At 49.5% G+C, this 22,933-nt stretch overlaps 8 protein-coding genes across 9 annotated transcripts; 5 read left to right on the plus strand and 3 right to left on the minus strand.

Moving 5' to 3' along the window:
* Positions 1–106: 106 nt before the first annotated feature.
* FOXG_12742 (uncharacterized protein) lies at positions 107–1,769 on the plus strand. Its single transcript, XM_018392593.1, has one exon. It carries the CDS (start codon positions 674–676, stop codon positions 1,088–1,090), a length of 417 nt encoding a protein of 138 aa, XP_018251146.1. The 5' UTR covers positions 107–673; the 3' UTR covers positions 1,091–1,769.
* A 5-nt stretch (positions 1,770–1,774) lies between these two features.
* Positions 1,775–6,221, plus strand: FOXG_12743 (uncharacterized protein). The gene is made up of 2 exons (XM_018392594.1): positions 1,775–2,411; positions 2,506–6,221. The coding sequence occupies exons 1-2, from the start codon at positions 2,335–2,337 to the stop codon at positions 3,545–3,547; spliced, it is 1,119 nt and encodes a 372-aa protein (XP_018251147.1). The 5' UTR covers positions 1,775–2,334; the 3' UTR covers positions 3,548–6,221.
* Positions 1,964–7,671, minus strand: FOXG_12744 (uncharacterized protein). 2 transcript variants are annotated; one of them, XM_018392595.1, is made up of 4 exons: positions 6,558–7,671; positions 6,418–6,427; positions 6,276–6,362; positions 1,964–6,224 (listed from the first exon to the last, which is right to left on the minus strand). In XM_018392595.1, the coding sequence occupies exons 1-4, from the start codon at positions 7,125–7,127 to the stop codon at positions 4,729–4,731; spliced, it is 2,163 nt and encodes a 720-aa protein (XP_018251148.1). In that variant the 5' UTR covers positions 7,128–7,671; the 3' UTR covers positions 1,964–4,728. The 2 variants fall into 2 exon arrangements, with proteins under 2 accessions (XP_018251148.1, XP_018251149.1); XM_018392596.1 differs by lacking the exons at positions 6,418–6,427; positions 6,558–7,671 and having other exon boundaries at positions 3,688–6,224; positions 6,276–6,411.
* A 2,931-nt stretch (positions 7,672–10,602) lies between these two features.
* Positions 10,603–10,695, plus strand: FOXG_20768 (uncharacterized protein; the record flags this gene model as incomplete). Its single annotated transcript, XM_018401078.1, has 1 exon — positions 10,603–10,695. One exon carries the CDS (start codon positions 10,603–10,605, stop codon positions 10,693–10,695), a length of 93 nt encoding a protein of 30 aa, XP_018251150.1.
* Positions 10,696–11,741: 1,046 nt separating this feature from the next.
* Positions 11,742–14,051, plus strand: FOXG_20769 (uncharacterized protein). The gene has a single exon (XM_018401079.1). The coding sequence runs from the start codon at positions 12,060–12,062 to the stop codon at positions 12,480–12,482; it is 423 nt and encodes a 140-aa protein (XP_018251151.1). The 5' UTR covers positions 11,742–12,059; the 3' UTR covers positions 12,483–14,051.
* A 565-nt stretch (positions 14,052–14,616) lies between these two features.
* On the minus strand, positions 14,617–17,951 carry FOXG_12745 (uncharacterized protein; the record flags this gene model as incomplete). The annotated part of the gene is made up of 2 exons (XM_018392597.1): positions 14,617–17,006; positions 17,063–17,951. The coding sequence occupies 2 exons, from the start codon at positions 17,949–17,951 to the stop codon at positions 14,617–14,619; spliced, it is 3,279 nt and encodes a 1,092-aa protein (XP_018251152.1).
* Positions 17,952–17,984: 33 nt separating this feature from the next.
* Positions 17,985–19,300, minus strand: FOXG_12746 (uncharacterized protein; the record flags this gene model as incomplete). The annotated part of the gene is made up of 2 exons (XM_018392598.1): positions 17,985–18,761; positions 18,815–19,300. 2 exons carry the CDS (start codon positions 19,298–19,300, stop codon positions 17,985–17,987), a joined length of 1,263 nt encoding a protein of 420 aa, XP_018251153.1.
* An 800-nt stretch (positions 19,301–20,100) lies between these two features.
* On the plus strand, positions 20,101–22,671 carry FOXG_12747 (uncharacterized protein). The gene is made up of 3 exons (XM_018392599.1): positions 20,101–20,496; positions 20,787–21,892; positions 21,952–22,671. Exons 1-3 carry the CDS (start codon positions 20,328–20,330, stop codon positions 22,375–22,377), a joined length of 1,701 nt encoding a protein of 566 aa, XP_018251154.1. The 5' UTR covers positions 20,101–20,327; the 3' UTR covers positions 22,378–22,671.
* Positions 22,672–22,933: the final 262 nt, after the last annotated feature.

Consider the following 22,933-nt stretch of genomic DNA (forward strand, 5'->3'; position numbering starts at 1 on the left):
TTATACTAGGCTGTAGGTCTTGACCATTCAGTATCATTGTATTGAATAACTTTCAAGTGTACTGTCCCGCGTGTAAGTGCTGGTTTGCCCAACCTCCTGTATCATCAGTCAACTCTCCTGCTGTCGATATCAGGGCAGACTGAGCAGCACATGTCATCAGACTCCAGTAACGTTACCGGGCAAGAGTAAATAAACAGCCCCAAATACCAACAGACTCGCCACTGGTCATTGATCGATCCTCTGAGACATCCTCAGTGGAATAATGCGATGTACCCCAGGATCACAGTGGACGTCCATTGGCACTAGCGGACCCTTGTTTCCAAATTTAGGTGCCCAAGTCATGCTCTAGCGTCGAAAAACGGAGGCTTAACAGAGGCTACCGACTCTTCCCATGTTCCCCTGTTTTCTTCCATGTCTCCATTTCCACCTACTTCTGCTTCTGCCTCTTCTTTTGCATCCTTACCTTCTAACTAATTCCTTCTTGGGTGCTATTCACTTTCGTTACTGGCCAACTCAGTCTAAAGTCTCTCGCTTGTCTTCTCTGACAGTTGGAATCTATACCACTCCTACTATATTCGATCGTTGTCTTGGCATATCCCCTATTCCTCCACTGATCGACTCAACAATCCATCTTCAACACTTCGAATCATACAACACTTAATAACTCGACATCATGCGTTTCACCAAGCACGTCCTCCCCATCGCCATCCTCCTCACCGGTGTCATCGCCGCCAAGGACGAGCAGTCTACCACTGCCGTCGAAAAGGCCAAGGCTACCGACGACAAGGCCTCCGCGACTGCCGACGACTCCAAGACAGCGGACGCGACAGAGGAGGCTTCTGCAACTGCTACGGGCAAGGATGACAAGAAGGAGTCAAAGACCGACAAGTCCGATACCAAGTCTGCTACCAAGGAGAAGTCGGCTGCTTCTCAAACCACGGCTGATGGACCTACGATTACCTGGGACCCTCCTGCTCCCAAGACCACGGTCCCTGATATCAACGCCGGTTCTCCCTCGCCCATGACTCCTGGTGTTGTTGTTCTGTCGTTGGTACTCGGCATCACATCTCTCGGAATGGCTCTGCTATGAGAGTATCTGCCATCCTCCTTAGAGATCATTGCACATTTCAGCTTCTGCAATGGTTCTTCTCGGCAAGCGTTTTTGGTTGAACGGGGTTTGTTCATTTTATTTCACATGATTGTGGCGCTATACGGAATGTCAATGGCAACGGGGATTGTCGATTTTTATCTGGCCTGTAATTTGGTAGATGGACGCGTATGTTTGTGGCGCTCAGATAAGCCTCATTTGATTCGAAGAAGAAAAAAAAGATGGGAGATTGCGGAAGGAATGAAGAAGGTTATGGGAGAAAAAGTATCTGAATCCGCACTTGGATCTGGAAGAGCATTGCATTGGAGTAATACTGTCGATATAAGTAATTGGGTCAAAGTAAAAAGAACAATTTCTGGACTTTTTGATCTGCTGTCGCCGGAATGAAACCTCAGCTCCCCGTCCCTTATTCGTTTTAGAGCCAACCGTTCGTTAGCTGGGGCATGGTCTCAAAAGCCATGACCTATCTGCATAAACGTGATTGTAGGGCGAGCATATATATCCTCATAGGTTGAGAAATAAGCCACGAATATCTGTTCAATGTTAGTATTTACCGTATTCATTGATTTTAGGTATCATCGAGGGTCCTGGAGCCAGAGAATTGGCATCTCATAATTCCCGATTCGAAGATACCGATGCTCCCTGGCCAATCACGGCATCTATAATCGACGTCATAACCCACCCTTTGTCCGCCCAATCACTTGACCCCTCCCCCTCATTCCTCTGAGTACAGCTCTCCAATCGCACGGTTCCAGCGCCTGTTGTACCTGTGCTGTAGGGGGTTTTCAGCAGGTTCACGGCGCACCGTGCCTTAAGCTGTGCTAACTGGAGGTGGGAAGTCGCAATGCATGTCTTGCATTCATTCCTCCTGCCCAGCCCAACCAACAGAGCGAAGCTGAACTGGCGATAATACACTTTTTCCCACACTCAATTTCCCACGTCCTTTTCTCTTTCTTACAACAATCGCCGATATTCGAGCAGAATCAAGTCATCACCGGCGATAGTGTCACGCGATAGTCCTCAGCGTATTCTCCGCCTGACATCAACAGGCGCCCAACTTCCTGAGCCGCCGTTGACGGCGAAACCCTCGATACCTGACGTCGCCTCATATCATCGCATCTACGTCTACTTCTACGACCATCCCGACTCGAAGCTCTTAAGCAAAGACAATACCCTTTGCTTTTCAATCAGACATCCTCTCACTACCGAAACGACCTACCGTCATCATGGCGCAGACGCAGCCCCCCACCTTCATCAACCTCCCGCCTCCCACCTCCAGACCAGAGACCCCCTCTGAGATGCCGTGTGTTCTTCCTTGCTCCTAACATTGCCTATCGTTTGATGCGATGTCTCTGCTTCCCTTAAAACTTGTTTGCTGACATCGTTGTCCGTCTCAGAGGCACTCCTACGAGCACCACTACCTCGCTTTCCGCCCTATCTACCACTGCGATCAAAGATGGTCATCGCGGCCACTTCCCACAGGGTCCTCTCAGTCGCGGACACCAACATAACCCTTCCACCCAAAGCCTCGAGGCTGAACGTGCCGACCGAATTTCCCGACTCGCTGGTCTCGAGCGAGTTTCAACCCTTCGGGCACCTCCTCAAGCGAACGCCCAAGGAACATCATCTCCCTCGCCTCAGACCACGCCAACCTCTACAACTGGGTTTCCGCCCAACTACCCTGCTACACAGCACCTGACACCTGCATATTTCGATAGCAATGGCCAGCCTGTCGCCGTGACCAAGATGAGTACTGTCGGCACGGCCAGCGCAACTGAGAGCCATGTTGGCGATGGCGATGATACGCGCACAACTGCTGGCGAACACGATGAAGACATGTTTAGTACCGATACCAACTACCGTGAAGCCGAGTCAGTCGCAAGCATGGGTGGCTATCCCGACGCTATGGATGAGGACCTCGATGGTGCCAATGCTCGTTCTGTGGCTGGTTATGACGATCGCATGAGCGATGACGGCTCTGCCTCTCTCGTTGGGTTTGGTGAGGGTGCGGGCAGTACCGTATCTGGGCCCATTTATCATCGTCGAACGGCTCCCCAAGCTTGGGGTCTTGAAAGAACCAATTCGGGTCTGAGCGACGCCCGGCGGGAGCGTGACACTCATATGGGCGGTGACACGCCTGTGAGTGTGTCTGCCCTCCAGGAGCGCCGGGACGCTCGCATGATGGACGGTGTCGCGACTGATCCGAATCCAGGCCAAGCACCAGAGAACGACTCTTTTGTTGACACAACCTTCCGAGGCCCTGTCTCTGCGTCGCAACCTCAATCACAAACTGCTGCTGCTCAGGAGGCGGCAGAGCGTATTGTCCAGAGGTTGGACAGAGGTGAGACAAGGGCGCCTGCTTCGGGTCTTGTAGGACCTGGGCGGGGTGACGAGCCTTTGGGCAAGTTCTACTTTGAAGGCGAGAAGCGTGATGATTAGAGAGGCTATTATATCAAAAGAGATATCCCAGCTGAGCCTTCATCTGCAAGGGTGGGGATGACTCCAGAGCTGGATTGAAGGACGCTGCTAGGCACGGCGAACTTGAGAGATATGGTCATATTTCTCATGCTGTGCTCGTCCTCAGAAGGAGTTTCTATGTTGTTTAGATTATATGCGCACGCATTGCTGTTCCGCCAGTTTATGTTTACATGTTGATATTTCGTTGGGGCCCCCCATCTTGAGATGAGCTCAGGGCAGTTTGTAATAAAGGCCGTTTATGCTGTACAAACACGTCCTTTTCAGCCATTGACTTTAGTACCTGTGTACAGAGTATTTTGTTTCTCTTGCGAATATGTCACGATGCAATCGGGGTTTGATTGGACGTTGAATGGTCTTCCAACGTTGCCGAGGTCAATTTAGATCCTGGCACGTTGCTTCATGTTATTGTGGTCAAAGCCAAAGCATACTGTATTATCAGCATGCCCGTTGTACCTGGTCTCTAAATATGACGCCGCTATCTATTCGCCTCAAATTGTGTGACCATGCTCCGTGCACTTCATTTGGCAGATATCATGAAACTAAAATAGCGGGAAAGAATGGCGTCGGCCATGGCTTCATCACTCTCTGCCTCAAAACCATCGCTCGTTCTGTAAGTGCATCTGGCCAGAGATAAACGCCAGTCCCATCAAAAAGGTGAACCTAGTCTTGGAGCGGGCTAATCGCAACGCTCCTCTCAGACAAATGCCATCCAAAGCGTTCAATGAAACAACCATGGGCCTACATGAAGGCATACTTGAGGGAAAAGGAAACCAAACGGTGAACGATACAGAACCCATGTGACTTCTTGCGTCGTAATGCCTCGGTGATGAATTGATAAGATGATGATCTAGGCTTGGGTGCTGAAACACCAGACCTCATCTTTTTCCAGCTCCCGTCTCAGATATATGCGCAAGCTGCCATTTCGGGCGCTAATGAATTCTCAGAGACCTCGGAGCTGCAGGAAGAAAAGCAACAACAATAACAGACTGGTATACTGTCATAAACTTGGCTCTGTAAACATTATATGCATAAATGAAAAGCTGTACCATGTGGTAACGATCTGGAGAACTCCAGTGTTGTGGTATATATGGTGACGCAAATTTGAATATGACGAATGATTATTCGCATGCTGTCGGATAAGTTCATGCGCAGGAGAAATCAAGACGCATTCGTCGAACAACGCCTTGCCAGTCCCATACAGACACCCAGTCACCCTGATCCATGCAAGCCCAAACCTTTTCTAGGAGTTCCATGACACGTTCGCAGTTCCGTAGGCCTGTATATCCGCGAACAGCTCTTACTGCAGTGCGTATGCGTTCCTGCTGGGCTGGCTCAAAGCAAGCAGTGCCAATAACTAGACAGGGGATAAGTAGCAGGGTCTGGGAGGGGTCAGAAGGCTTGAATGACTCCAAAATAGTGAGAGACTCTTCGACGGCGAGCGTGATTCGTCGGTCGTGATATGCTGGCCTTCTGGAAGGTGGGGGTGAAGATGCCCTCTCTTGGCATGTTGATGAGTCTTGTTCATGCATGGAATTTGTCCTCGAAGGGTTGCGAGATGTTGGACAGCTACTGGCCATGTGAACATCAGTAGCCCCAGTGGCACCGTTGCCCCTTGATACTGTGGCCATCATCGAAGCTCGTCTGGGTGGTGGTGGCGGAGGAGCAACAGTAGTTGAGGCCGAGATGGGCAAGGTGCTGAACGTCGAACGGCGCATCGAGGAGACTGAAGGTGGGTAGATCGTCCGGAAAAGATACACCCACATCATCTGCTTGTAGAGCAGTCCGACTCGGTCACGGCTGTCACCCCATGGCCAGTTTGGTGTCCACTCGCGAATGGCCGCGTCAATCTCAGCAGCCTGGTACAAGCTGGTGTAGTCCACCACTGGGTCAACACCAGCAGAAATGTTGGCTCGGATCGTGTTTCGAATAGTCGTGATCTGAGATAGATACTGGAAGAGGCCATCACCAACACCTATCAAACGGGGAGGCTGTATCGGTGCTACAGGCTCCCAATCTTCAGACGACAGTCTGGCTGTCATATTCTCAGGGTGCCAGAATAAGTCATCGGCAAAGATGTGGTACTGGAAGAACTCGGTAATGAAAGTATATAAAGCAGGGTCCTCAGGGGGTGAGTGTTGAATCAGAGTCTGGTAAGCTTGGAGGTGCACACGATGTTCACCTCGAGGGTTTCCATCGGCTCTCGTCTGAAGAAGCAAGCAAAGCATTTGTCCATATCTTGCAGAAAGAATGGTCTTGTACTCGGGATCGTCTTTGTCCAATGGCCGTCCCATATCCTCGTACAGTCGCTTCATGGACTCGTCGTGGTGATAGTCGGCGCGTTGTTGCAACGCCTCCCGGTTGGACTGAGGATGGTCGGCTAATAACTTGGCACCATACGGTGTATCCCAGTCGATGTGCTTGCTGCTGACTGCCAGAATAGAGTGCATGAGGCCTTGGTGTTCATTGGCGAGGTGAAGGATGATGTCTTTGAAGGCATTTCTGGCCTCTCCTTCAACTGTTAAGACATTGCTCAGATGGGTAATATAATGTTTCCAAAAGACCTTATCCTCGACAGTCTCGACACCATGGAAGATTGGTTGCATAGTAATGATTGGAAGGGCCTCCTGGCGTAAACGCTCTGGTGCGATAATTAGATGGATGTGTCGGTATTTCATCAAAGGAAACGTACCCTCTTCGGCCTTTTCTTTGCCGCTCTTCCATATCTGTTTTTCGTGGTAGCCCTCGCATACCACAGCGTTCTTCTCGCAATTCATGCCTAGAAACAAATGATTAGAATCTTGCATATCTCAAGTGAATGATCCGGTTCGTACATCGAGGTTTCTACTTTATATTAGCCTTCTGTCCACAGCTCAAGAACTACAAAGCACCAGACATGGCAGGGAGAATACTAGCTGGTATGATATTCCCCCTTGTTCTGTGACAGGTCTAACGCCTTCATGAAATCACTTACCGCTTCATCACATTTCTTCTTGCGCTTTCGGCAGGTAATGCAACCAGTCTTTGATCGACCCTTGGTCACTTTACTTGCGCTCACTGCCGTGGTCAATGGGTGTTTCCTTGGTCTTCCTCGTGGTCGTTTCGGTTTCGGATCTATCTTGGCGGAGTCCATTGAGGCTGGCGCCAGGGGGGCGGCTTTAAGATCGTCCATGTTAAGATCATCTTCAACCGGCTCCAGCTTCGGAATGGTGAGAATATCGTCCGAGCCTTGCTCCCAATTATTGTCCATTTCAACATCGTCTCGGTCGACATAGTCCGTACTCCAAGAATCGGCGCAGGACGAGGAAGCTGAATGTACCATCGTCGGGGCAGAAGAATTGTCCAATCCTGCGCTCAACGGTGAAATTTGGCCGGGCTGTAGTTGATTTGCTGCTGCTGCTGCTGAAGACATCCACAAAGAGTCCATTGGTAAAGGTGATGGTGGCATCATGTTGTTTCGGCCTTCGGAGGATATGCTATGGTTGTCGCACCAAGCCAGGTTTCGTTCAGACTGCGAAAATGCAAATGAACTTTCGATAGCCATCTAAGTGGATGAACATGCCCCGGACAAGAGTTGAGAGAAAGACGTTTTGTGCCGACTGTCCCAGAGCCGGCGGTAAAGACTTAGATAGACAACTAGGTAGCCCGATCGAATATGGTACGGTATGTATAGGCACAGCACAGTCTATGGAAGCTGGACGTGACGACTCAGCATGAAGCTGTGGAGACTAGAGGGTGGTGGCGGTGGACGTTAGACTGGACTAGCTATCGACGCCAACACACCAACGGTTGATCGAAGCTCTTTAGTCGCCCAGAACAGGCGACGGTTCGAAAATCGCAAGATGAAAGGGAGGGAAAGGTGAGGAGAATGGAGGGGCTACAGTATGTGGGTGGAGAGGTGTTATTTGGGAGTCAAGGTATGGAGGAGTTTTGAGATTCAGCACTGGAACCCTTCTGCAGTCTGTCGACTCCATCTCCCCACAGTTATCATAGCCTAGCAATGAGGTTGGCCTCATGGTCAAGGTGAGAGAGCCCACAGGGGCTTTGGTACACTTGGTACATAACCTTCAACACCCATGTGCCGTTCGGTCCCCCCAGGGATCCTTTCAGGCCGCTCGACGATGCCATCGATGGTCTCCTACAGACCCTGTCATGCCAGGGCCAGCTGCTGGGGGGCTAGGTCGGCTAGTTCAGTAGCTTAGGACGACCATGATGAATGAGACGTGAAGGATACTCTAAGCCTTGGCGGATGTCTCCACCAAAGCCTTGATGGGGGACATGGACATGGCGTATTTAGATATCCACCCTCCATAGATTTAGCGTCTTCAGGGCCCTGCCAGAGATACTTCAGGGTACGCAAACCAGCCAAAGCAGCCCAGCCTAAGTGGGACGTTTCCCGTCTGGACTGCTCAGGACTCAGGTTTGGTTAAGGTGGTGCATACAATGTCGTGCTATAAATGTTAGCAAATGTCTGGGATACGAGAGCAAGATCATGGCGAGGTAGAACGTGCAGTGCCTAGAATTAGGGGAAGGGCCTCGATGAAGCAGACATCTCGATCAGCTTGATATCTCTCCTCCATTTCGGAGGCCAATCAATGGTAATGAGTCGTGTCTATGCCCGTATTGTATGCGACAAGTGGAGTAACGTCCATGTATGGTTCGACAACGTTGATCTGTCTTTGAAAGTCACACGACAAAGTATCAACCAACTTTGGAGTAAAGAAAATCCAAGTCTGCAACGGGCGACGTTGCAACGCTGCTGTAGCATGATATCACTTCAAGTCCCCTGTGTTTGTAAATTCCCGTTAGGCGGTATTCGTTGCTAGTGCTTTTTCACACTTTATCGCGCAACCAACCGATGCTGCTTTGCGTAATGATCATGGTAATGGTATAGTTCGCTTGAATCGCTCAGTCAGGCTGTGTTGAGTGTTGAGGCCGCAATTGGGATTACAAGACTATTCGGCTGTGCACCATGATTGACTTTGGGCATCAAGTGAAGAAAATTCAGTCAGCGGGCAAGGTACTGTAGGATTCTCAACAAAGAGGTTGTGGTGACGGAAAATGCGAGTCGGTTGGATAAAGACGATGGTGTTGACAGCGGATGAATGGAATAGGAAAGGCGCTTCTGCACTATATCGGCATCTGTCTCAAATTTCATTCCTCAAAGAGGTCAGTCACGATGCAGATCAGCCTTTACTGCCCATCTGAGAAGGCACCTTCCTCCACGAAGGCCGATGACAGAAAGTGTACAATCTGATCGAGTAGGCCCGGCCTAGGCAGGTACGCTACTCCGTCCTTCCAGCCCAACTGACATCCAACTCCGAATGATTTTCCTTAGTATCCGTACCTTATCCTTTCAACTCACATTAAAAGCTTCTTTAACCAAAATCCGGACTTTTTATCAAATCCCCTATATTTTTGCTACACCAACCAGCATCATGCCTGTCTCTCTTTGATGGCTTTTCCAACAGAAAGCCTCATGTTGGCTGGAGAGATCTAGACCGTCAGCCCGCTATGCGCTGCACCATCATTCTCCCTCCTGCAGAATATATGCAGAAACATCCATAGCGGCCACTTCTAACTCGTCCGTTTATCACTAGCATCAACTACTGCTGTCCTTTTCTGCCTGGCGGAGGCACTACTCTGAATGGAACGTCCGCACCTGATAAACCTCAATCACCCCTTTTCCATCGAGACCAAGCTGACTGACATGGTATTCCCATGGCGCTATTACCTTGTAACCTCTTCCATCTGCATCGCACTACTGCAATGTATTGCTAGCGCATATGTGCATTGCTTCTGGGGACTGGAAATCGACGGCCCAGGTCAGTCCACAACTGTTGGAGCTCTGAAGCTCTAGACAAGAGAAGTTGCGTTAACTGCTCGGCTGCTTCGAAAACTCGAAGAAGTTCATAGCCTCCCTGGACATGAGTTCACCAGTAGCCTCCCAGCCACGCGAAAACTCTAGTTTCAATATCAACTCAACCTTCTTCTTACTTCTTCACCAATTGACTCTCCAACATGGTACGTGCCCTGTAGCCGAACGGGTAGGGGTAAGACCAGCTCGCATCCTCCGCAGCCAACCGCCTCCTCACGGACCCTCAGGTGATCAAGGCATACTTTCTCTCTGAGACAATGCCTGTCTAGGTTGGTCGATCATTACGACTAAATTTGTCTGCCATTTCGACGAGTTGTCCTAACTCGGCCATCACGGATGGCCCACTCGTTGGTTGATCACGATACGTATTCAACTCTTCAAAGCGATTCAGAACCCTGGGCTCGAGAGACTCGAGGCTTTGACAACTTCGCTAAGATGCCGGCCCGCCGGTCTACCCCCACGTCAGCTCGCAAGATTTAACCCCGAATAGGACGCAGTTTCCATGATTATCGACTGCCAGGCGATGAGAGCCAGAAAATTTGAACTCTATTGGGGCCATCTACCACTCATAACACAATGTTCATTGTTTATGTTTGCTTTTTCTGCTCACATTGCGGGGGACACAGCCAAGAGCGCGACCCCTGGTTCTTATGTTGACATGGAGCTCATGAACCTTGGCTCTCAAGTACATCCTCGCCCAGTGTGTCCATACTGAACCTTAGAAGTGGTGTTGTGGTTAGATATTTTGGCTGTCGTTGCTTTACAGAAATGCGGCATCACAGGCTCTTTTTTACTATGCACAGCTATGTAGTCTTTGGCTACTGAAGTTGATTACACACCCGAAGTATTACTTTGACAGAAGATTTTGGAATTGGTCTTTACCATTCGAAATCCGGAACCTCTCTCTTGCGAAACGCACATAAACTGGTCTGCTCTTTCTTTGAAGAGTATCTCAGATATGTGTAGTCAGCATCATTCGGATTCCCCAAAACAGTAACCCCTGGTCAGCTCCGGGGCATGCTCATCTACCATTTGGCAAGACTTGGAAGCCACAACGGTTTCATCGCTAATTTTAATCACTACGCGCAACATGTCTCAGCTAATTCTACCAAGCTGATACCATGTACTAACTATATAGGAGATGGCCAAGCATTACACATTGGTGGTCGCCCTCGGTCTCCGCATCAATCAAGCTGATGTTCTCTTGAGATCACATACTGATGTTGGCAGTTAGCTGATAGAGAGCAATATCCAACGACCTTGAGGCCAAGGATGTCGTCGTCATTCCTCTTCAGGTTTAGCTGGTCTGGAGCTAAAAGCTCCCATGAAAGCCTTGAGTGGGTTGCTGACACACAGCGGTACTTCGAGGTACTTCAAGTTGTTTTATATCATAATAGATCAACCTCTCATTGGACGTGCAATTGAACTTCAAGAGGTCAACTCCAATTCAGCGTTCGGCGGCATCTATGAATAGTCTATCGCTTCAAACCGAGCATTCCGCTTCTCAGCTGCATCTCACACCGCCCCTGCTCCTGGTATGTGAACCAGTTGCCATTAAATATTGCCCGACAATTGAGTTCGATGGTGCGCCGGCCCACGCGCGGTCCGTTAATGGAGTCCCGTCTTTTCCCTAGGCTGAAGGTTGGGCAGATGAATGGAACCAACCATATCGGTAGGAGTCAGGAGAAACATGCGCATCTGGAAGATTAAAGACGTCATCGCCGACACCAGTTGTTGGTTCTAAAATAAGGGACTTATATTTGGCTCGTCACAATCGGCCAATGACTTCCCGACTTTACAGTTTGATGTGCTCTGTAAGCTAGTCACGGCGGATAGAATATCACTCTCAACGAAGAGTCCCTGGCATCTTTGCTGTCGACTGCGACCAGGCCGGAAATGTTTTTTTTTCTTCATGGAGAAGCATGAGCACCTGCAGCTTTGACATACATGAAGTTGTATCGTGTCTAGCTTAGTGTAGTCCAGGTACTGCTCGTACTACTGTACTGTCGTGCAGTATCTGCCCGACCTAGGCGAATCCATCGTGAGAGGACCCTGGCGATCCCACATTGACCACCTGAAATACCCAAACACCAGTGACTTTCAACCCTGTTGGGCTCACTAACAGACCACCACCTGAGCTGGACTGGGGGGGTTTTATTTCCAGGACCAAAGAGCTCAGCTCGTCAGCAAGCGCGCGGGTCAAGTAGGCTAGAACATCTGGAGCTGGAGGCGGGTCTGCCTGAGCGCAAGATTATGCTCGTCCTCTAAATTACTCCACCAAAAGCGCAGCCATCATCAACTGACACATTTCGTTTGGCGCTTGAAGTCCACTGGACCCGACCAAGTGGTCTGTGCCATTTTGGCACGCTTTTTGTCACGGATTTAAGCCAACATGGAGACTACCCTATGCTGTGCCCGTGCGAATAGAATCCCCCTAGAAGGAGGTTCAGGTCACCTAGTCGTTAGCAGATCTCCCATTATCGGGCCGGCACAGATCTTCACGAATCGAAGTCCAGATATGCGGTGAACTGGGCCATTACTAGACCGAACACAGGGTGTGAAGAATGTGGTTGTGAAAACCATGGAGCAACTCTGGGCATGGCTTCAGTGGGAGCTATGAACTCGGAGGGCCTCCAGTGCTGGCCATGTGAGGAAGATTCGACGATTCATGATACGATGGATAACAACCTTTGCCTGTTTCTCAGTCTTGGGTATCACCGGTTGTTTCTTCAGACAGGCATGGATGGTGTAAGCCAGCCAGCCAGCCTTCTGACTCTATCTGCATTTCAAGCAAGTGAAAACTGGGGTCAGGCTGAATACTCCAGCCCGACAGAAACGAACAAAGCCATACGTTGTTCGGGATTAACACAACAGACAAGATCAGGGCATGCACGGACTATGATTTTCAATGCGCCAACCACGGTTTGCATCCCTGAGCTGGGCTGGGCTGGGCTGGGCTGGCTCGCGCTTGGTCTGATATTCGCAAAGCTTTTGGTGTGGAGAGTCCATGATACTCCATGACTAGTATTCAGGAGGCGAGATCCTGGAATGTGTCTGCCTCATATTGGAAAGCACATGTCTAAGTCTGGCCGATCGTTGCGTTAGCGGACGTGGAGTCGTGGACGTGGACGGCGTTTCCTTTCGTCCAGCCCTACTGATTGCGACCGGAGCAAATAGTCCAATTCCATTAGAACCCGACAAAACTCTGATGTGTCAGGCGTTTAGACGTCTTCTCGAAGCGTGGCTTCAGAGACCGGCTCGATGCAGTTTAATTACACCACAGTACGGTACAGATTATACTGAATCAGGCTATTTGTTTCATCTACCATTCTTGGTCAAGTATGAGGGCTCTTGCCGGAGCATGCTGCCATTACCCCAGGAGTCAAAAGCGTTGACGATACGACATTGGCTATCCTAAAAGAAAGTCCAAGGGAGAGTCAAAAACGTGGTGCCTCGGGGGTTAGCCGAAAACCGAGACCTAGACCTTTGGACTGCGTAGATACGAGTGTATGCTATCTTGGTGTCTTTCCTATACCAATACATGCAATACCCGTACCCCAGACTCACTCACGGGCTGGGGGGTGACTGACTGTGGACTGTGGGTGAGGTGACGGGCGGATGCCAGTCAAGTGGGGGATCGTGGGGAGCGGTGTGTCGACCCTCTGCTCTGTGTGGATGGCCTCTAGTCTTCATCACAAGACGACACCATAATCAAGATGAGCAACGTGGACTGCAATGGGAAAATACCACCCTACCATCGGCAGCGTAGCGCTATCCCACTCAACTACATCATCGCAAAGATTTCTGGTCTGATTATTTACGTTTGATAATACAGATATTGGCCAAGATCGACTCCCTCACGATTCAATGGCTCTCATTCAGACATATCAAACACTTGGCATGCTTACTGTGCCTCCCGGAGTTCGGCTTCTTGACTCGCTCGGCACTTGGTCACCAGCACAATACAGCACAGCATATGCAATCTCGTGAATAACCAAAATTGTCGACCCAAGCCAATTGACTGGCTCAATCTCATGTTGACAGTTGCGGTCTGCAGGTGATTCGCTGCGTGCCAGTCGATTCGAGTCCCTGCTATCCGTACTATCGCGGTCTCGTGCGTCGTCACGGGACGATCATCAAGCTAACTATCAAGATTTGGTAACCCGTAGCCTGGATCAACAGACTGATTGGACATGCTCCAGAAGCCTCCCTTGCCATGTCTGTTATGCCGTGATGAAGCGAACGTCGTCCCCTGGTGTGGCTGCACAAGCGTGCGTGTCCTCAACTCTGCTTGTCCTTGCCTTTTCGATCCTGGGGGCTTAGAGGTTGTTGGTCAACATGGATGAGGCCTCTACTATGTACCTAGTTAACTTAGTGTGCGTTTATTATTCTACAGCACCAAATGTGATTCATGCAGGGTACGACTCGAGAACTTTGATAATGCAGGAGAATAATGAAATACATACGCAGAAATGTGCTCATCAGCGTCGTGGCGATTCAAACTCATGATATCACAGACCCTCTATCTCGCAGCATTCTCTGCGGCAAAGCGAGTAACCCGTCTGTCTCATGCATCTCGGCAAACCTTGACTACCTACACAAAAGTCCCCTTCTGAATGGTCCATTGCTACATCTGCCTGTCTCAAAGTCATAAAGTGTCTCATATTAAGGTTGGCTGGGAACAAGAGTCTATGAGTTGAAGCTATGGCGTTCACTGGGACGGTTGTTGATTCAAAGTACTAATAATATTACATAGGATACCTAATCTAATATCTCGTCATTGGACTAGGTCTATTGAAATCTAAGGTCTTTTAAGATTAGACTCAATAATGAGATTGTATCTAAACGTCAGCAAGAGTTGGAACTGCCTCTTTTCCTGCCTTATCGGGGCTGGCTGGCGGGCTGGTAGAATAGGACCGAATCCTTCTATTTGGCAAATACAATGAGATCAGATGCTAGAGGCTATACACTTGTCTTGTACCTTCAAGGGGCTTTGTGCAAGGCCCCGGAATCTTAACTACATACAAATCTAGTCGAATCAGTCATGCATCTTGACAGATACCTCCCCGTCTCAGCCATGGACCCAATATACATAATAGCAAACAGCGTAGATATGTAGGCATCGATTGTGAGCCTCCAACATAGATTTGCCAATTCACTTGCATCTTGGAAAAGTTTCGGTTTCCCGCCCTTTACCCTGGGACTCATGGTCGGCCGCTGGTCGTCCAAAGCTCATTCGTCTTCCCTCCAAACGAAATGCAGACCTGAAGCTGCTTCCGCTGGCGGGCGTCATCGTTTTGTTTCTGCTTGGGGTCGGTGCCCCCTCACGCATTGCTTTACGTAGCTTACGTGTCTCTACTGTTAATCCCTGGGGTTTCTTGTCTCGATATGTAGCGGCTGGATTCACTTCAACCCTCGCGGTTGCCCGAGAAGGGGTTTGTGTCTGTCTGGGAGGTCGATCGAGTGCGAGGTTTAGCTGAGATCCAGAAGGAAGAGGTGGTACAGGCGGCCTAGGTGATGAGAATAGCGGTTCTGGGGCATCTTCGAGGAACTGCTTCCATTGTATGAGACTCTCTTTACTCGTTCTATTATCGGTAGCGACGTTGTTTTGAACTGCAGAGTCCCCATTAGCCGCACTTTCGAGGGAGTCCTTACGACTGGATCTCTTTGGCGATTGTCTGCTCTGAAACTCACGCTCGACCTTGTCTCGAAAGTACGCCGCTCGTTTCTCTTTCTCCCTTTTCCCTTCGCCATTACCCGAGACCCACGGCGACGCATAAGGTGGTTCGGGTTCGCAGTTAGCAAACGGGGACCATGCCAAGGTGGGCTCAGCCGGTGTTTGGGGAGTGGCTGGGGGGTTGTAGTCCGAACGTATACGCTTGCGGAAGATACTGCTGATGCTGGAGGATGGTGTTCGTGGAACGGCAGTGGTTTGTGATGCGGTGGGTGATGGGGTTCTTGGATCAGGAACGTCTGCCTCACTTCCTGGAGGTATCAAGGACGAGGCTCGAGTTGAGTGATCGAGCTGCTGGTTCGATGAACGGTAGGTGCTGCTGGGAGTAAGTCTCGCTCGCGATGGCGGCTTCTGGAGCTTGTGAGGCTGCGAGAAGTCTCGCGTAGTGGCTGACGTTGAACGCTCAACATCTCCATCATCCATGGTCGCACTTGGCTGAAACAAAGTCTTTGGCCAATCCGCCCCAGAAGAAGCCTCCCCATAGTTCTCAATTCGTCCATCGTTTCGCGACACGGTTCTAGACTTTCGGGGTGTAGCTGCGATAGCCCTCATCCATTCTTTTGGTGCAAAAGCGCGTTCATGCCGCCCAGAGTCCGGCAAATCAGGCAAGCGTCTTACTTTTGAGGTCTTCTCCGTTATGCTTTTACTCATTTGAATCCAATTAGACTCTTGAGGAGGGCATCTAAGACGTTCCTGAGTACTCTGGAGGTTGAGCATCATGCCAGACCTGGGGAATGTACCCCTGGAAATACTTTCCCTACGACGCTCCGGGGTAAAGCCTGGTTGCCCCATGGCTTCCAGGTTGAAAGATGCTTTGTGTTCAAGCCTTTTCATAGGCTGTGTTGGGGTAACAATTGTGGAAGCCGAACGTTGAAGGCCTCTTGGCGCAGGTGTTGCCTGCAGGAGGCCCTGCTCCTGGTGTCCTAGCCCACGAGGCGTACGATCTCCTTCTGTTGGAGTATCATCGTCATCTCCGAAGACTTCGGGATCGAAGGAGTCGTCTCGCTCAGTTGGGGCACTGATCCTAAGCATCTCAAGTGTGGTAGGCGGACCAGCATACCCCCTATCAAACAATCTTGGCCATCTACGATCAGATTCGTCAGTGTTAGCCCTATGTTTCCGTCGATTGATATGCAAGGGACTTGGCTGAAGTTCAGAGATAATTGATTCTGTGTCGGCCTCCCATAAGTCCGCAGAAAGCCCTTGGTGATACTTATCACTAGGACTTAGAATTAATCTTGCTTGTCGGGTATCTTCAAAAAGGAGTTTACCGCCAGAATCACCAACAACACGCTTTGTAAGTGTTCCTGGAGTCAATCGATGAGTTGGTTCAACTGCGATAGGGAAACGAGCTAGGGGACTGCGTGTGTCTGTTGTTGCCAGCGACTGGGGAGTACAGTCAACAGTCTTGCCTCTAGGCCTTGGAGTGGCAAAATCAAAAACAGACATTTCCTCTTTGCATATACGGGATAACTGCCTCGAAAGCCTGAAGCTACCAGAGTCGTTGTGGACTTGTCTATCAGCTTGATCTGAGTCACCTATCAGATCCTTCTTCCTGACACTCTGACGAGAAGAGGGGGTGCCCGGGTCGGGCAAACTTGGTGGTTGTTGATTTCGAAAGGTAACTGCATCATCGACGCATGCAAAGCGAGCCGCAGTCCCCGTGCCCTTTGTAGTCTCGTCTGAATCCTCGGTCGGATCACTGTCCTTAGAAGCTTCAAGTGGTGTGATCGCGCTTGCTATCTCATCGTTCTCGTCGGGTTCATATTCGCTCATAGGCCGCCAATCTTCGACCTCCCCCCCGGCTAGTACTGGTTTCGTCAGTATTTATTACAAATTATTTTGGGAAGAAAAGCAGATAACGTACCTCTACGTGGCACAACCATGTCTTTTTCTTCAGGATCAGCGCCTCCACGACCATCCCCGGCTTCTTTGTCCAACTCTGAGACCTTTTTAACCTGAGCATCGCTCATATTGAAACGCAAGGTATCCATGAATGTGGGTAGAAGAATCGGCTCGCCGCCTAAGTGAAGGGATAGACGCATGGGCCCATTGGCGTAAGTTTCTGGTCTTACAGTTGATACTGATTCCCCATCAGATTCAGCTGCATATCCATCTGCGGCTGCGCTTTCTACATTGACTCCAAAAGCCATGGGTTCCAAATCACGCCGGATTACTTTTGGTATTTGTGGTATTACCAGGAATTGCTTGTAGTAATTCGTCCAGAACCAATGTTTGTCAGGGGGTGGGAGTTCACATGGTCGATCCTCGCAGTCAGATAAGTACTTCTCCATCAGATACATTCGACAGTACTCCATAGGCGAAAGGCGTGGTTTCGTAAGTTGGCAACTCAGTCCAATACTTCTACCCCCTCTGTGGAAGGGCCGGAGGGTGCTTCCCCCCACAGTGATCTGTCTCTGGGGTGATTTGGGACTTTGTATTGGGCTCGAAGATGTATTACGGGCCTCATAGCTTTTGGCTTCAAAGCTGAAACTCCCCGGACATGGGCCTATGATAGATACTGGCTCCGAGGTGTTTGCTTTGAGCGACGGCCAGCGCTTCCTATCACTTGACTTGCGTGTAGTGGAAGTGCCCACGTGCTGGTCCAGTGCCTGGAACGGCACACCACTTTGGTCTGTCCTTTCGGATCTATCAGACTGATAGCGCATTCTCTTTTTTATCTTGTCCAAAACGCTGGGTGTGAGATGTGCTTTAAGTCTCTCAGGAATATGTGGTAAGGGGGGCACAGGTGGCATGTCATTACCCTCATCATCGCTGTCGGGATCGTACTAGAAATCTCGACTGTCAATTTCTCGAGGTAAGATAAGACCCAAAGCTGCTTGTTCGACTGGCGACATGTCGAGCTTTCGGGTGAATGGGTGCTGAAAGAACTCTGTTTTGGAGAGACTATCAGGATAGGACAGGACGGGTGGTGCGCTGAGATCTTGAGAAAAAAGAGCGCCATCTGTTTTAGCTGGACTCATTTCTCTTCCAGGCATTCCTTTTAGTAGAGGATGTGAAGTCGATAGAACCCATGGGCTTAAGGGTGTCGTTGGCGCAGAGTCCTGGTTGTCGTTTGGAGTCACAGTTGTGAAAATAGCGCTCGCGCCCTGGGTTGCATTTGCTGAAAAACCAGAGCTTCGTGAAGTTTCTGTATCAAACAACGTGGGCGAGGTTGGAGATGCTACATGATACGATCCGATGCTGAATGATTTCCGTTCAAGATCGTTCATGATCGCCAAGCACACACCTTCCAGCTTCTTGAACTCTTCACAGTATCTCACCATAGCATCTCTGGCTTGAGGATACCCTGGGACCTCGCACCAGCTAGACAGCTTCATTTTAACGATTTCTTGCAGTTGAGGGGAGAAAGGGCTCTCGGACATCAGGTGCTCAAAGACAGAAAACCGAACACTGTCTCGAAGACTTGGTGAGTGTGGAGTTGGGTCGACATCGTCTTCGTCTTCGAGAAACACATCTGAAGGCACAAGAGCATTGAGCATTCCCATAATTTGAGGGATCTCCTTCCTGCACTCGGAATCTCTCGTCAATTCTTTGATAAGGATCTGGGGGGTAGTCAGTTCACCAAGGCGCATTCGGGGAGCAGTATGTGTCTTACACAGGCCCTGAAACCGGCGTGTAGAAGCCGAAAATTTGCGCTAGAAGTCCTATCAAGCTCTTGGAGCATTTGTAGTTGACTTTCTGTCGGTAAGATGGTCTCCATGGCAGCATGGGTAGCTTCAAGGAGGCGAAGGCGACGAATTTCGATGGCATCGAGGTAGCCAAGGCCATCCATGGCGCGTTCAAAGTCAATACCTCCATCCTTGGGCTTCCGAAAGATATTTGAAGCTATGTACTTGGAATTCTTGCGACTATTCGCGTCATAGTCGACTCCTCTTGCTGCACGGATGGCTGGCCAGGTTGTTTGAAGGGAGGCTTGAATGGTTTGGTCGTTATCGAATGCCAAAAGCCTCGTTTGCATCTGCTGCGCAAAGCCACACTGTCGAGAGTTAAGATCATCTGATTCATCGTTGACCAATTGTTTAAGGGCTTCATAGCCTGTCCCTAACCACCAGGTTTCGAGTTCAGCAGCATAGGGTGGCATCGCTTCGTGATATTCTGCCGAAATATGTTGCTCAGAGTGCGGAGGAGAAAGCTTATACAGCGCGATCGCACATGATGCATCAGTCAGAGACGAAGAGGATTAAAACAGTGGAAGGAATAGATCTGTGAATGAAGAAGAAGGTATTTCGAGAGTGAAAGGCTGCCAAATATTGATCTTGGCAGTGAATAAAGGTGGAAAGGGCGTGAAAGGAAAATTCTGCAGGCAGCGACTGATCCACTGTAGCCGTGGTATTCAGGCTGGCTGTTGAAAGAGCCGTTTACGCGAGATGCATCTTGTTGTTTATACATTTGTTCATGATGAATGTGGCCAGAATCGTTTGTGGTCGCGTCACTGTTCACACCTTCCTTCCATGAGTTGGACCAGCTGTTTGAAAGCATTGTAGACTAATCACGTGGCCTCATAGTACATTTGACTGCCATTAATTGATAGCGATTCGAATCGTTGAGGATATTCGTTACTGACGGGAAGCTGAAGTTGTCGATACTGCCGTTACCCCGTATCTCATGAGGTCATTTCAGAGTGGGAAAGATCCATTCGGTGACATGCATCTCAAATCCCCTGTCCTGCTGAGTCTCAGCTAAATTGACGAGGCCTCCTGCATTCCCCGCTAAAATTACAGTGGTTTTTGCACTAGCGCAAGGAATAGCGGGCACCGTCAGTGGAATTGCAGGGGGAGATTCTGCAGCTGTCGCCGAGGATCTGGTCAAGTCTCTGCCAAGGCCAATGGCAGCCAGTTTCAGGGCAGCTAACTGTCACTGGTGGCCCCAAATCTGTTCTGACGCAGCACAACCAGGAACCTGAGCTAACTTTGTTTTTTGAACCTTGACCAAGCTTGAATTGGACTGTTCCTTTCGTGCCACGAAGCCACTGGTCGTCCTACTCCCTTCTTTTTCTTCTCTCCTTTGTTCTACTGGCGTTGGTGTAACTCTTGATAGCCTCAACCGGCACGTCAATTGACTCGTGTAACTGCTTTCGTCTTTCTCTATTGCACTGCAAATCATTAATTATGATTTTGAGGCATTCAGGGCGCCTGGTGCGTCGCCTCAACCAACCTGTCAGCTCCTTGAACTTGGCACGACCAGTTGGACCGCAGATTCGGTATCTGGGGCCGAGATGCACAAATAGCAATGTTGTCAGCAAGCTTCGATTCTCATCTCAAGCTCGCAAAAGAAAAGGTATTGATTGATATTTAATTCTTGTCTTTTGTCACACGATCCCACCAAGAGGCGACTCTTCACAGCAAAACTTGGGTAACCCAGAGGTTCCGGCATTTGCATTTCTGTTTCCAGAAACGGCACTTTCAGTCAGCATCTTATCGAGACTTGGCTTTGAGCAACAGTCCCAACTATTTCTGATCTGCAAGTGGGGATCAGGCTGAAGAGCGGGAATCGCTGCATATCAAATTAATATGTTGCTGGAAGCCCAGAAATCGACATGAAATCGAACTGTTGCTAACTTTTTAAAGCGGAAGAAGCACCTGAGTATAATGCAGAGGCAGAGGCAGAGACTCAGAAAGGCCCCAAGTCCTCCTCCTCAGAGCCTTCACTTCTAGGCAAGATGGGAGAGGCCGCGGCCACGACCTTTGCGTCCATAGTGGTGTTGGGTCTGGGCTTTGCTGCTGCGGGCTATATTTATCACAAGTTTTACAAGATGCTCGTCCTCCAAAAGATGAATCACGCTTTTGAGCCAGGGGATCCGGTCCTGGATTTGGCTGCAATTGGTAAAGATGTTCCTCATCAACCAGGTGGTTCTGGCGAACATTGGATATACCGCCCGGAGCAGCAGCGTGTTGATGACATTGTCATGGGGCGCGTTGTCGGGCACTATTACCTTTTGATCGGTGATAAGGGGTCTGGTAAGAGCAGCATGCTTATTGATGCTATGCGAAAGAATGAGGGTGATGGTGTTGCCATGTTCGAAGCGCACGCAGACCTGGAGATCTTCCGTATTCGTCTTGGCAAGGCCCTCGATTATGAGTTTCACGAGGATTACATCGGAGGGTACTTCAGTGAGAGGGGTCCCCGCGAAACCACAGCTCTTCTGGACATTGAACGTGCTCTCAACAAATTGGAGAAAGTGGCCATGCAGAAGCGAAGAGAAAGGGGCAAGCCTTTAGTGGTGATTGTCAACCAGATGCACCTCCTTCGCCATGATGATGATGGTCGAGATGTCATTGAACTACTACAGCAACGGGCTGAACAGTGGGCTGCTGCCAACATTGTCACTATGGTTTTCAACTCAGATGACTACTGGGTGTATGAGCGCCTCAAACAGCTTGCTACCAGAATGGAGGTTCTCCCTGTCACTGATCTACCTAAACAACAAGCTATTTCGGCTCTCCAGCGATATCGTCAGAAGTACTGGAAGGAAAGCATTGACGCCGCAGTTCTCGAAGAAGTCTATGAAAGGGTCGGAGGGCGGCTGAGCTTTCTCAACCGAGTAGCAAAGAGCAGGGATATGATGGGAACTTGCGAAAGGATCAAGGAAATTGAAAAGAAGTGGTTCCTCAACCAGTGTTGGATTCTCGGTCCAGAGATGGATGACGATGTCATGGATCAACAGAAGTGGGCTGTAAGTTTGAAGAAATACTACATTGCATTTATAGAGACAAGTTACTGACCGAATCATAGGCTGCCGCTATGTGTTTGGCCAAGGCATTGGTCGACAAGGAAAAGGATATGGAAGAACATGAGACCTACGACCCTATTGTTGGACATGTGCTTCCGACCTACCCTTTCCACATCGCTCAGCAAATCATGACCCGCTGTGACTTTATCCGAGATCTCGATCGATTGAACCTCTTCAGCATCACCAGTGAGGCAGATGTTCGAGCGAGCAGCGTTCCGATGCATCGAGCTTTCAGAGAAATTTGTGCTGAGCCTAACTTCGAAAAGCACCTGGAGGGCACGATACAAAGAATTGCTGATATCGAAAGTTTGGGCCGCACTCGCGAGCTTGTTGCCAAAGACTTGGTTCTTGGTGGACAGTATGAGATCGAGCATAACCGCAAGGGTATTACAGTGAAGCTGAAGGAGGCTGAGAAGGAAGATGACTGAGGCAATTGCGTGCGCTTTTGGATTTGCTTCCATGGAAGTAAATGGGAATGATGACGCCCTATTAGTGTTTTTGGATTTCTCTGGTCATATACGCCTGAATGAGGTATGACCGGAATAATGTTGAAGGACAGGCGCAGGTGATGGATGTTTTTGGGTCTGATGAAGTGACCTGTACAATAACTGACTGACTTACATAGATTTTCTTGGCACGTGTCGAAATAACTCTGTACAAACCTGTACTGTTTCTTTAGATTAGTGTAATAAACAACAACAGTATATATTTGACTCTCAATGCTTCGAGATTAGCGTAACATCATAACTGACCCTCGGAGAGCAAGAAAACTTAAGGCTTTGGAAAAGGATGTTGAAATAAACTCGGTAAAGAGTCCCCTAAGCTTAGATTATATTACCTAAATATTTTATTGCTTAGGGTCAAGGTCTTGAGTTTTCTTGCCTCCCCTAGCTGACCTCTTGACCTGAGCTATGGGCAGAGGTCAGAGACCAGATGAAAGGGGTACGAGTGTGGGGTTCACGTGATCAATGTCACGACAACGCG

This window comes from Fusarium oxysporum, chromosome 9 (assembly GCF_000149955.1).
Source record: "Fusarium oxysporum f. sp. lycopersici 4287 chromosome 9, whole genome shotgun sequence".
NCBI classification, from domain to species: Eukaryota; Fungi; Ascomycota; class Sordariomycetes; order Hypocreales; family Nectriaceae; genus Fusarium; species Fusarium oxysporum.

What these genes read in the sequence shown, in the direction of transcription:
- FOXG_12742 (XM_018392593.1), top strand. Translation starts at nt 674, where the DNA reads ATGCGTTTCACCAAGCACGTCCTCCCCATCGCCATCCTCCTCACCGGT.
- FOXG_12743 (XM_018392594.1), top strand. Translation starts at nt 2,335, where the DNA reads ATGGCGCAGACGCAGCCCCCCACCTTCATCAACCTCCCGCCTCCCACC. An exon ending in GAGACCCCCTCTGAGATGCC is followed by an intron (nt 2,412 to 2,505) that starts GTGTGTTCTTCC and finishes TGTCCGTCTCAG; the next exon opens with AGGCACTCCTACGAGCACCA.
- FOXG_12744 (XM_018392595.1), bottom strand. Translation starts at nt 7,127, where the DNA reads ATGGCTATCGAAAGTTCATTTGCATTTTCGCAGTCTGAACGAAACCTG. An exon ending in CAAAGAAAAGGCCGAAGAGG is followed by an intron (nt 6,225 to 6,275) that starts GTACGTTTCCTT and finishes TTATCGCACCAG; the next exon opens with AGCGTTTACGCCAGGAGGCC.
- FOXG_20769 (XM_018401079.1), top strand. Translation starts at nt 12,060, where the DNA reads ATGGCTTCAGTGGGAGCTATGAACTCGGAGGGCCTCCAGTGCTGGCCA.
- FOXG_12747 (XM_018392599.1), top strand. Translation starts at nt 20,328, where the DNA reads ATGATTTTGAGGCATTCAGGGCGCCTGGTGCGTCGCCTCAACCAACCT. An exon ending in TCAAGCTCGCAAAAGAAAAG is followed by an intron (nt 20,497 to 20,786) that starts GTATTGATTGAT and finishes AACTTTTTAAAG; the next exon opens with CGGAAGAAGCACCTGAGTAT. An exon ending in TGGATCAACAGAAGTGGGCT is followed by an intron (nt 21,893 to 21,951) that starts GTAAGTTTGAAG and finishes ACCGAATCATAG; the next exon opens with GCTGCCGCTATGTGTTTGGC.